General features: G+C 36.5%; 1 protein-coding gene across 1 annotated transcript in view; it reads right to left on the bottom strand.

Moving 5' to 3' along the window:
* Positions 1-1498: 1498 nt before the first annotated feature.
* The window catches only part of LOC149845773 (Haloacid dehalogenase-like hydrolase (HAD) superfamily protein), an 87551-nt gene continuing 76882 nt past the window's right edge, over positions 1499-12167 (bottom strand). The window contains exons 10-11 of the mRNA XM_089995989.1: positions 2286-2395; positions 1499-2121 (exon numbers count right to left, since the gene is read on the bottom strand). Of these exons, the coding sequence (XP_089852115.1) occupies positions 1953-2121; positions 2286-2395 (279 nt within the window). The 3' untranslated portion in view covers positions 1499-1952. The remainder of the gene's footprint in view (positions 2122-2285; positions 2396-12167) is intronic.

Genomic DNA, 12167 nt, shown 5'->3' with positions numbered 1-12167 from the left:
TTGTGCTTACCGAAAAAACTCAACGTTAAGAATGTGTTTACCAAAAAAATTGTTGTGGATGAATCTAGAAAACTCAACAATAAAGTACCATAGATGAATCACCAAAAAAAGTGATTGAAAAAGTCATCAAATTTTTTATACCCAAGGGGTTTGGTGTAGTGGGATGGGGCCTAGGCTATTCGACGGGCAACCTAGGTTCAAATCCCTTGGGCATCACCCTGCTACGTAGTCGATGCTTGGTGACTCCCTGGGGTTGAGGGGTAAACTCTCAGAGTTCTATGCTAACAGGACAACAATCGTAAGTATGATAGGTTGAGCCAGTGTGGCTAGCTCTCTGCGATTGGGGCAGTTTCTCCAAGTAAAAAAAAAAAGATAAAGAAAGTTGAGACCATAAAGAAATCCTAGAACATGAGAAAATAGTCATAGGATACGAATAATCACTTTTTATACCCTCAAAGAGTCACATTTATTCTAATAGAAAAATTACAAACATGAAATAACATCACATGGTATTTGCATAGTTAGTAACATATTTTTGTCTCTCCGCACAATTATATATAGGATCTTCTTATAAAATATAAGATTGTACTCTATTATTTATGAAGTTACAATTAAAGAAGGCTAGAATAAGTTATATTTATACGCTTCATGAGAACCACAAAAATTAATGTGCAAATATACATTTAGGTTAGGGTTATAAAAAAGAGGTTTGTACGGTATACAACATTTTTGGTATAAAATATATGAGTTTACTAAGGTATTCACAAAGTTAACGATCACAAGTTCAAAAAACTTATTTTTTTGCGCTTCATGAAAACCACAAAAAATTAGGTGTGAACATATATTTAAGTGACGATTAAAAAAAAGAAAAAGAAAGTTTGCATAGTATGACTTTGGTATAAAATGTATAATTTTACTAAGATATTTACCAAGTTACGATAATAAGTTCACACAACTTGTTTTTTCATGCTTCATGAAGACAGTAAAAAAATAGATGCAAACATACATTTAAGTGACAATTAAAGGAGAAAAAAATGTCTGAACATTTTATGACTTTGATATAAAATATATGATTTTATTAAGATATTTACGAAATTACAATCATAAAAAGGTCAACTTGTTTTTGCACGTTTTGTGGAGATCGTAAAAAAATAATTGTGAACATATATTTAAGTAACAATTAAAAAAAAATCACACGATTTTTTGCTACTTTGATATGAAATATATGATTTTACGATTAACAAAAAAGATGGCATAAATAACATAATTTTTCGGACACCTCTTGAAGACCATAAAAAAGTGTGAATATACGTTTAAGTGAAGTATTACCTTAGCTGTCAGGCAGAAGGATATATCACACAAACTTTGTGAGGTTCACTTGAGTGAACGGTAAAAAAAAGTCATAAAATTTTTTCTATTTGCGATTTTGGAAGGCAAGCGGATTTCAAAAAAAATTAAGGCATTTGAGAAAACACTGTCATATTTGTCATACCATAAATTTTTAAATAAAAAATAGTTCTTATTTAGATGAAAAGAGTATGTTCAATAAAGGGCCACAGTGCTCCAAGTTGCACAGAAGCATACTTGAATTCCATTCATTTGATGGCCTCTCCACCTGTTGAAACCTGCTAGCAAGGTCCGCTTCAATGGTGCGGTTATGTTCTCACTGTGAAGCCGTATAAAAAGCCAACGATAGCGGTAATGCTTCATACGTAAACAGTAACAAAAAAAAAGGTTGAACACCCAATTATACAAATGTATCAAGTCTTTTTTTTCACCCACCTAGCACAGTAATTGTCAAGGCACGTACATACCAATGACAATGGGCAAGCTGAGCAAAAAATTTGACCCGCTGCCATATATGCCAGTAAAAACTATGGTTGGATGACGATTGCATATGCACAAGCACGAGAGAGAGAGAGAGAGAGAGAGAGAGAGAGAGAGAGAGGTGGTCAGAAAACGGTGTCAATTGTAAGTTTCCTTTTAGGTGGGGCAACCTCTCCAACCTGCTTCTGCAAGTCCATGAATTCCGACCCCTTGTGAGCAAATAACCTCCGAAGGTTTATTACTGAAAGCTCACTAAAACTTGCAACGGCGAGATCTGATTGCACCAACTCGTATCTGTACCAAAATCATCACTCAACCAGCTTAACTTGATTGCCTCAAATCTTGCAATCTAACACAACCGACCAAATTTTACTTCCAATGCTTGAGCATGCATTCATAAAAAAAAAAATAAGCAATTCGAACAAAGAAATGAATAGGCAGCAAAAGTGTATACTTACGCAGGATGAGCACCAATTAATGCAACTGCCATCATTGTACAATTATGAGCAGCAGTTATCCCTCTGGGATCATCTTCAAACACAACGCACTTTGATGGTTTCCGGTCCAACTGCAAAGGTCCAGAAAAGAAGAAAAAGAAAAACAGTGAAATCCAACAAGTAGCTAACCGTATCTAAGATTGGATAAAATTGCAGAACAAAGATATCTTGGACAGGGTGCACAATAAGATGAAAGTGCAAATGATTCAGTCACAAATCTAACATTATTAGATCAGTCGAGACTTGTATCAAATTCAGGGGGAGTCATGATCCAGTCACCTGGATGAATCAACGTGAGAGTTGACGAGTTCTCAACGAATAAGTAGGCTAGTCAATGAGCCAAGAGTAGGACGAAGATATATACGTGACATATGAACTCAAAACAGGGGTCACAGCCAGAGGCCAAGTACATCTTTGAAATTGATAACACTAACAAGTCTACTAAATAAAAAGTGAAATTTACATATAGCAACCTAACCTATAGAGAAATTACATTTAATCACCTGCCTTTTCTGATTTTTGAAATAGGTAGCCGCTTCTGTCAGTCTCAATCCAATTATTAACTCTTTAAGTTTTCCTGGTTAAGTACAGGAAAATGACATTTTTGTCCTTTATCTTTCTTTAAATTATTAGATTCTCCAAAAAAGACCGTTTGTTTGAACTTTTCTACTTGCTAGTAACGTCCACACCCAGCCTCACGTTTAGAGTCTTTAGACCCTTAGCATTGTTAATCAGCTGATTATTGCAGTTAAAAATATGAGAATGGGTTTTGTTTATTGGATGCTGAATTATGCTTGTGTAGGTGGTGGTTCCATGAATGTGCCTACAGATTCTCCACCTGCAACATCTACCGAAGAAGCATTTCAAATAAAAAATCAAGATCAATTCTCCAAGCAAATAGTTAAACTGAAGCCAAAAAGAACGCACCACAGAAATGCTGGGCACCACCTTAAAAGGCAGGCAAAAGATGAGTGAAGGTGACCATTCTAAGGTCTAAAATCAACCAACAAAGACCATCATTAATTTCCACAAATATAATGCAACAGAACAATACCCTTCAAAGAAAAACAGAAGAATCATACATGAATTGTGCGAAACAACTTGATCAATATACAAAAGAATAACAATGATGGAATCAATAGATTTTTGGGAATATGAGAACTAATGTGTGAACCATGATTTTCATAGATTCTTTGTTCTTTTCTCTTGAATCTAACCGTACCGATGTGGTCTATATGCTTGGTTTTACAAGAACCCGCTCTTGAATCATCCGATTTTGAGGAATAAACGAGAATTTTTAAGGCTTTAAAATCAATGGCTCATAATCATCATAAATATTCAAGAATTTAAAAACCACATTTTTTCATCGAAAATACACAATCCAATGGCTGATTCCTAGTAAATTCACCATGCCAAGCACATCCACATGGTTGGATTTGCAAAAAAAGTGTTGGAAATACCCATATTTCATATTCTAGTCTCTCTCTCTCTCTCTCTCTCTCTCTCTCTCTATATATATATATATATATATATATATATATATATTTAAGATTTTTTTATTCTTGTGTTTTATTTCTTTGACCAAGGGCATTCTGGTCATTTTGACCAGCTAGCTGTTGGGGCCTCCCAACGGCTGTTTGGTCTCTCTCCCTTCTCTCTATCTTGTATATATATGGGACTTTTGGTCCTTTTGTAACATGCATATTCTGTGCATTTTATGAGTCAATAAAATTAATTATTTTTATTTTGAGTGTGTGCACTTGTGAGTGACCCATTGTGGGTTTTGTGTTTGTGCACTTAGCCTTTGTAGGCATTGTATTTTCTGAATCCTTCAGGATTCATTACATGGTATTAGAGTCTTTGGCTCTTGATCCTTCTTGCTTGTGGTCGTGAGTAGCATTCGTGGTATCCTCCTCCTCAAGTGTTCACGGTGCCCAAGTGTTCATGGTGACTCCTTTTCTTCGTGCATCCTTCCTCCACTTTCTCCTTCTCTCTTTCACTCTTTCTCCCACTCATTCCATGGCCAAAAAGGAGGTTGTCACCATCGTTCCTATCAATTTTGATGGGAACAATTGCTCCATGTTGGCCACAACAATGAGGCGCTTCTTAGTAGGGAAAGAACTATGGTATTTGGTTGATGGTTCCACTTTGGAACCTCAACTTGTTTTTATTAAGGTGGAGTTGAAGAAGTGTTAAAGGATGGTGAAAAGAAAAAGGCTATGTCCAAATATTGGTAAGCCTTGAAAGAATGAGAAGTAGGTCATACTCAGGTTCCTTCATGATTCATGAATAGCATGGATCAAGAACCATGTGCCAACATTTTGAGCTTTGAAAGGACCGATGAAGAATTGACATTTCTAAAGGAAATTTAATACAAATCAAACCGTAAGAGAGTATTATGGAAAACTAAAAAGATTGTGGGATGAGATGGCTAGATATGATCCTATATGAGATACGCCTAATGATTCAAAGCAATGGAAGAAGAGTGATGAGAGGAACAATTCTTTCAATTTATGAAGATGGATACCCAAATATGAATAAGTGCATATAGCCATCATACATCATTGCGAGACTCTCTCACTTCATAAAGTTTTGGCAGAAGTTTGTATAGAAGAAACGAGACTCAAGTCATCTATGGAGCCAAAAGAACCCAAGGAAACCATGTTGAATGTATCTAGGCTCGATTCCAATATTAAAGCCTCAACACTTTTAACAAATTTCAATAAGATGGTGATGAGGATAAAAGGATTATTTGTCACTTTTATAGAGAACCAGGGCACATCAAACTGTAATGAAATATGAGAAAAATATAAACAAAGGCCTCTAAGGGCTCACAAGAACACAATCACAAAGTGCACAAGCACAAGACGACGATGGGGCAATACAAGAGCCAATAATGGCAACACAAAAAGATAAAAAATATAAGTTTTATTGAACATATGCTTGAGCTCGAAGCATTAAAGAATAGGGGGAGACATCACCCCTATTTATATACATTTACAAGGAGGGAGGCCATTGAGAGCTCTCACATAGAGTAGTTGGGAGTTGGGGGGCCCCAACGACTCTATAGTCAAAAGACCATAGAGGCCCCAATGGCCAAGGTAATTACGAAAAAGGAAAAATAAAAATTAATAAAACGAAAATAATTGTTTCAATAAACAATTATTATTACATGTGAAAATATCAAAATGCCCTTATAAGGCATTAACTATTATAAAACTGAATATATATATATATATATATATATATATATATATATATATATATATATATATACACACACACACACATTTTAACACCCCTCCTCAAACTTACAGTGAAGTGACCGAAAGTTTGTCAAGGAGAAAAATAAATTGAGGTGCAGGAAGAGCTTTGGTGAAAAAATTTGCAAGCTGGTACTTCGATGTGACATACGAAAACATAATAGTTCCTATCAGATACTAATCATGTACATAATGACAATCCATCTCAATGTGTTTGGTTCGCTCATGGAATGTGTAGTTGCTCGCAATGTAGATTGCACTCTTATTGTGGCAACACATATTCAAAGGTTTTGAGATAATTACTCTCATATCTCTAAGAAGACTTTTTAGCCACACAAGCTCCATTGTTGTGGCAGTCATTGCACGATGTTCAACTTAAGTTGAAGATAAGAAAACTTTTTGTTGCTTCTTGCATCTCCACGAAATTAAAGAATCTCTTAAAAAAACACAAAAACCTATAGTTGAGATTATATCATTGAGATTTACTCCCCAATCAGCATCAGTATAAGCAAGCAAATCTAAGGAAGAAGATAAAGATAAGAAAACTCCCTTTGTTATAATATTCTTAATATATCTGATAATTCTTAAGACAACACTCATGTGCATAGTTGTCAGAGCATGTTGAAACTGATTGACAAAGTGAATTGCATGAGCTATATCTGGTCTAGCGATTGACAAGTGAGTGACCTGACCAGTATCATTGAAATGGATTGCCACTATGTTTAAGAGTACTTGAAGAAGACTGTATCATTGCCATATGTAACTTTTGAATTTCAATTGGTGGATTTCTTCTCCAAGATGTTACCTTCTCCTAGAATCTATTTTCCCCTTGACAAACTTTCAGTAATCTTACTTTAAGTTTGAGGGGGAGTGTTAAGATATGTATGTTTTTGTTAAATTGTATCTCTCTTTTGTATACATATATTTATATATATATAAAGAGAGATACATATTCATATATGTATGATATATATGTAATATATTTATCGTTATATATATAAATATATCTTATTTTCTCGTTATGTAACCCCCAAGGGTATTTCTATCTTTTCTACTTTTTACGCATATTCACATTAGTGAATATGTTTGTAAATCTTTTCCTTCTTTTCTTTTCTTTCTTTTTTTTTTCTTTTCTCTCTTCCTTTTTCCTTTTTTCTTTCTTTTTCTTTTTCCTTTTGTTGACTTAGTCAACATCTTGGAGGGGGTCCAATACTAGACGTTGGACCCCTCCAACGGTTAGATTTCTAACCGTTGGAGGGGCTCCAACGTCTAGTGGGAGCCCCTCCAAGGTCTCCTCTTTCTTATAAATAGGGGTGAACCCCCCTCTTAAATGTATTCAATGCTTGGAGCATTGTTCTCCATTGTTCAATAAAATTCTTTATATTTTAGCATTTGTGCTTTCTATTTGTACCTTATGTACAATTTGTTCTAAGTGTTCTTGTGCCTTTGTGTACATATCCCTTTGTGGAGGTGGTGCTTATTTTGCACATTATCTCTTTTGAGATATTTTCACATGGTATCAGAGCAAGATTGAAGTTTGAAGATTGTGTGATTCTTTGTATTTGCAAGTGCTTTGAAAAGTGTGCCTTTGGCTTCTTGGTGATTGGAGTGGGGACTTCTCTTTCCTCAATATTTTGAAAGGATTTTACAACAAGACTTAAAAGTCTTTTTGTGGTACGTTTAAATTCTTCATTCTTCCTTCTCTAATGGGTGAAAAAGAGCCTTCTCGATTTTAAATTAAATGGCTCCAACTATCATGTTTGGGCCGAAAATATGGAGGCTCACATTAAAGGAAAAGGTCTTTGAGGATATGTCAAATGAATCATTCCTGGACCCGAACCTAAGATCACCATTATTGAGAAGGGTGAAATAAAGGTTCTTGATGGTGAAGAGAGAGAAAAAGCTTTTGAAGAATACAACAAAAGGCATGAAGAATGAGAGATGAAAAACTACAAAATTCTTTCATGGTTTTTCTCTTCCATTGAAACGAAAATAAATGCAAATATATTGAAGTTCAAAAAAGCCTTTCAAGTTTGGGAGTATCTTGAAAGAATGTATACTTCAAGAGATTTGTTCCATAAATATTATCTCCAAAAGAAGGCATTAAATCTTCAACAAGGGGAAATGTCCGTTAGAGAATATTTTGTCGAGCTATCCACTATTTGGGATGAACTTGCTCTCCAAAAACTTAATGGAGTGGAGAGGCAATTGAATTGAGGGTCAAACAATTAGAAGAAGATCATTTCTTCAACTTTTTAAATGGGCTTAGACCCGAGTTCGAACAAACTAGGTCCTCTCTTTTGTCTTCTTTCTCTTCTCCTCTATTGGAAGATGTGCTTACCAAACTAAGTGGAGAAGAAACTAGATTGGGGATGAATAAAACCAATCTAAGTGTGTTGGTCGTTCCCTCTAAGGATAAGGATGAGGGTACTTATGTTGTCTCAAGACCGGGGAATAATGTCAAAACATATGAACCCCCTCACTTCAACAAAAATCAAGGAGGAAGAGAGAAATGGTGGGCAATATGGAAGAAGAGATTATAGTAAAATCATATGCCACTTTTGCAAAGAACCGGAACATATTAAACCGGTTTGTCCTAAATGAAAAAAGATGGTGGCTATGTCTACTGTAATACCCGTAAAAATTTACGATGGGTATTTTTATTCCTATTGGACCGGGATCCGTTACCCGGATCCAAAAAGGGAATATATCTATATAGGAGTGTTAAAATATATATGTATAATAACAATATTTAATAAATAAATAAATAAAATTATTTTTAAGAGAATACTATTAGTATAAAAATGAATGACTTGGGGTTGGATCCGTGGTTGGACCCAAATGGATCCAACCTGTAGATCCAGAATCCGTTACGGATCCCCATTCATCGTGGATCTAGCGGAGAGATAATCCGGATCCACATAATGGTAGATCAGGCATAGCGGGTCACGGAGTTCGGACCCGACGCGATTTTTTTTAAATAGGGGCCGATTACAAGAATCATGCCTAGGGCACGATTCTTGCAAGAGAGCCAAAGAAGGGGGGGGGGGTTACAGAAGGTAACCAACCCCACCCTTCTCGGAGAGAAGGGGGTGGAGTTCAGCGCGTTAAAGGGGGGCTGGAAAGGGGTCTCTCCTCTTCGTCTCTGTCACTCTCCTCTCTTCCTCACGCTCGGTCTCTCAATATTTCTCTCTCGGCCCGAGCTCGACAGTGGCGACATCGACACCGGCTCCCTCACAGTGGAGCAATCGATGCCGGTGACCTCCCAACCGCGGCAACCACCTCCTCCAGTCGCCGGAAAAGGTAGGATCCTGTACCTTTTTCTGTAGGTCTTGAATGAAGTCGATGTGCGATTAGGGTTTGTCAAAGAAAGGGAACCGAGGGTTCGATTAAGTCTTGGCTTCCGGAAAACCAGTCGACGAATTGAGGGGTTTCGGTAACTGCAACATCCAACGAATAAGAACCACCGAAGTATTTCTTGATCGGTGGGTCTTGGGTCGGCAGGTTGTGTTGGATGTCCAAGAAACCCTCGGATCGATCCTCTAATTTGGAGATTTTTGGTATTGAACAAAGAAACCCCAGATTTGGGGGGAAACGGGTTCAGTGGCTATTTGTTTTATTTATCCTTGTTCTATCTCATGCTTCTATAATGCAAGATTAGTGATCTGGAACTTCATATTATTTTCGTAAAGATGGCTGGTAAACAAGATGAACGAACCAAACAAGGGTCGTTCGAGCTCAGATTGTTTACAGCCACATAGGGTTCGAAATTGATTCATATGGACTGTTGTGAGCCATTCCAAACTGAACTAAACCAAGCCACGAGTTGCTCAGTTTGTTTATCTTCCCTAATTCTGAATACTTGAGATACAACCTCTTGTATGTCTTGCTTTAGTTGATATCATAATATGTGTTAAATAGGTGGTTCAAAATGATGAAAATAGACTTTGTATTTCTCTCAGCCATTCCCTCAAAATGTATACATATTGCATTAGTAAGTATACTGTGAAATGTATTCCTTGAACATAAATTACATGTACAAGTCTCTATATAGATTCATGAGTTTAGAGAGATAACTCCATTGTATGTTAAAAACCAGTCACATTGGAATGGTTTCAACATATGATATTTTTCTGTAAGCTCACTTTTTAAAATACTCATGTCTGCAGAATTTGGTCAGTGACAAACAGAACTTTCGGATCAGATTTTGATAACAGTGATACTGTAAGAGTACAGTTCGAAATGCACCATATTGTGAGTGGTACTTATCAATTATTAATTTTGTAACAAGTGAGAAAAGCCACTACTGGGCCGAGTATGAGTATAAATTTCATAGCATCGGTCTGTGGGGGCTCGGCTGAGGTAGTGGATGGCCCCAGCCGTGGGGTTTTCGAGTTCTTGAGATGGATAACCCCAGATTTGGGGCTTCTATTCTCTCCCATGTGACATCGAACGAGTCTAATATTATGTAGATTGAACAGATTGTGCGTATGACATGTTGACTATTATGAACCTACATGCGCTTATGTATGTGTCTAGAATCCTGGACTTTTTGGACTGAGTTGGATAGTTTAGACAGAAGGATGGGGGTCCGGGATTGGTAAGCCCGATCACCTTCCCTAGCATATGCAGAAACTCTTTCTGCCGGTGTATATGAAAAATGTTATTTTAGCCTTTCAATATTCTGATCGTGCAATCATGAGGGTGATCATGGTTCAGTTATTAACATTTTTCTTTGAACATGTATGCTTGATGTGTATGTGAAATTTTACATGTACACTCCCACACTCAAAAGAGATATACATTGGTTAATACCCGTATGTGATGTAGGTGACACACATAGTGAAGATGCATATGATTGAGGTATGACATGCTTATGATTGCGTTAAGGTTGCATGAGTGCACATGCATTTGGCACATGTTAGCATGCTTTATAGTTTGTAACATGTGAGGTATTTGATGTCTAATAATATGTCATGGCAAAGTTGTTTTGATATAGGCGCATACATGATATGAATGTGTGCAGCCCTGAAGTTTCAATTGCTGAATCTGGGTTATGTTCATGTGTGTGGATGTTAACACATGAAAAGGTTTCCTGTGCCTATATTGATGGGACATGTTTATTTATCGTGCATTTATGGATTTGTTTTGAGTATATGTGCATACACGACATCGATGTGTGTTTAGCATGTAAAATCAGGTATAAATGTCCTTATGTGCTTATGGATGATGGATGAATGCATGTGTGTTAAGTGATTACATGAAAGCACTTACACATGGATGGTGAACACATGCATATGACTGTGGAAGCTCATGCACATTGTTAAAATGGTATGAATGAATATGCATTTGGAATCATGTTGGTATTATTGCATACATTGCAAGTTGTTATGATTTTTGCATACGATGCATCGATGGTTTAAATGAATCATCACAGGCCTGAAGAGCCTTAAGCTTGGGTTTACTTTTTCTTTAATTGTCTAAATGCATCGCAAAAATCATACTTTATATTATTGTTCTATAATGCACTATTCGATGTGTTTCCACGGGCTGGAGTCTCGTGATGGTTCTCGCAGGGGTTGATGCGAGCTTTTGCCTTGTTTTTGCATGTGAAACTGCAAAACTCAATAATTGACTCTTAATAAAAAGATAATAAATAAGAACAGTGTAATATACATTCTAGGATATTTCATCTGGAGTATGAAATCTTAGAGATCCGGTCTTGGGGAGACTGTGAGGATACAAAAACTCCGTGTGCTGAAAATTTGTCCCTTGAACCCGATATTGAGGTTCTTTCTCCTAGCCACGGTTTTAGGGAGAGTCTGTCGCTTTACCCGAGAGTGGTGTGTTGGTCACAGCTGTGAGTTTGTTTGGTACCAAGGAAGTGACACTTGTGGGCGTGGGGTGTCTCTTGTGTCCCCGACATTAGATGTGGAGGTCTAATGTTCCGAAGGTGATTCGGTCGATGGCTAAGTTGGAACCCAGTAATAAAATACAAATTGTGTGTTAAGCTACTCTGGGAACCTACTTGACCTCGGGGATTATACCCGTTTGGTGTATCCGCGGGCAACGGTAATTAAAAAGAGGAACTTAAATTGTATGCATTTAATAAAGCATGCATATGGAAGAAAAACTTAAGGAAAGATAATAAGAGGATTCATGCATTACACATAAGTCATGCATTTTTCTGCTATGCATTAGAACATGCATATGTTATCTGTTTCCTTAATTGTTATATGTTTGATGGATGCGTGATGTTTAACTTTCAATGTATATTAAATGTCTTGTTGTACTAAAATTGTGCATCATGGTATGATTTAATGTTTCTTTATGCATAATGGATGTACCTTGTGGTATGAATGCGTACCTAAATCGTGAATAGTCATAATTGCATTTCTCTGATAAATTGTTGATTGTCGTAGCATAGACCTTTGTTTATTTTTGGTATATACGGAAAATCATATTTGACACCCATATCACATACTGGGTTCATGATATACCGCATTAAAAGTTACAGATTTCCTACTTAGACAGTTGTAGTCTAATTCCTATAAATTTTCAGGTGAAGAATTGGAGTTAG

The sequence above is a fragment of the Nuphar pumila genome, chromosome 2 (assembly GCF_984573655.1).
Source record: "Nuphar pumila chromosome 2, dmNupPumi1.hap1.1, whole genome shotgun sequence".
Lineage (NCBI taxonomy): Eukaryota > Viridiplantae > Streptophyta > Magnoliopsida > Nymphaeales > Nymphaeaceae > Nuphar > Nuphar pumila.
The sequence above is the reverse complement of the archived record's forward strand: the minus strand, read 5'-3'. Positions and strand labels throughout refer to the sequence as shown.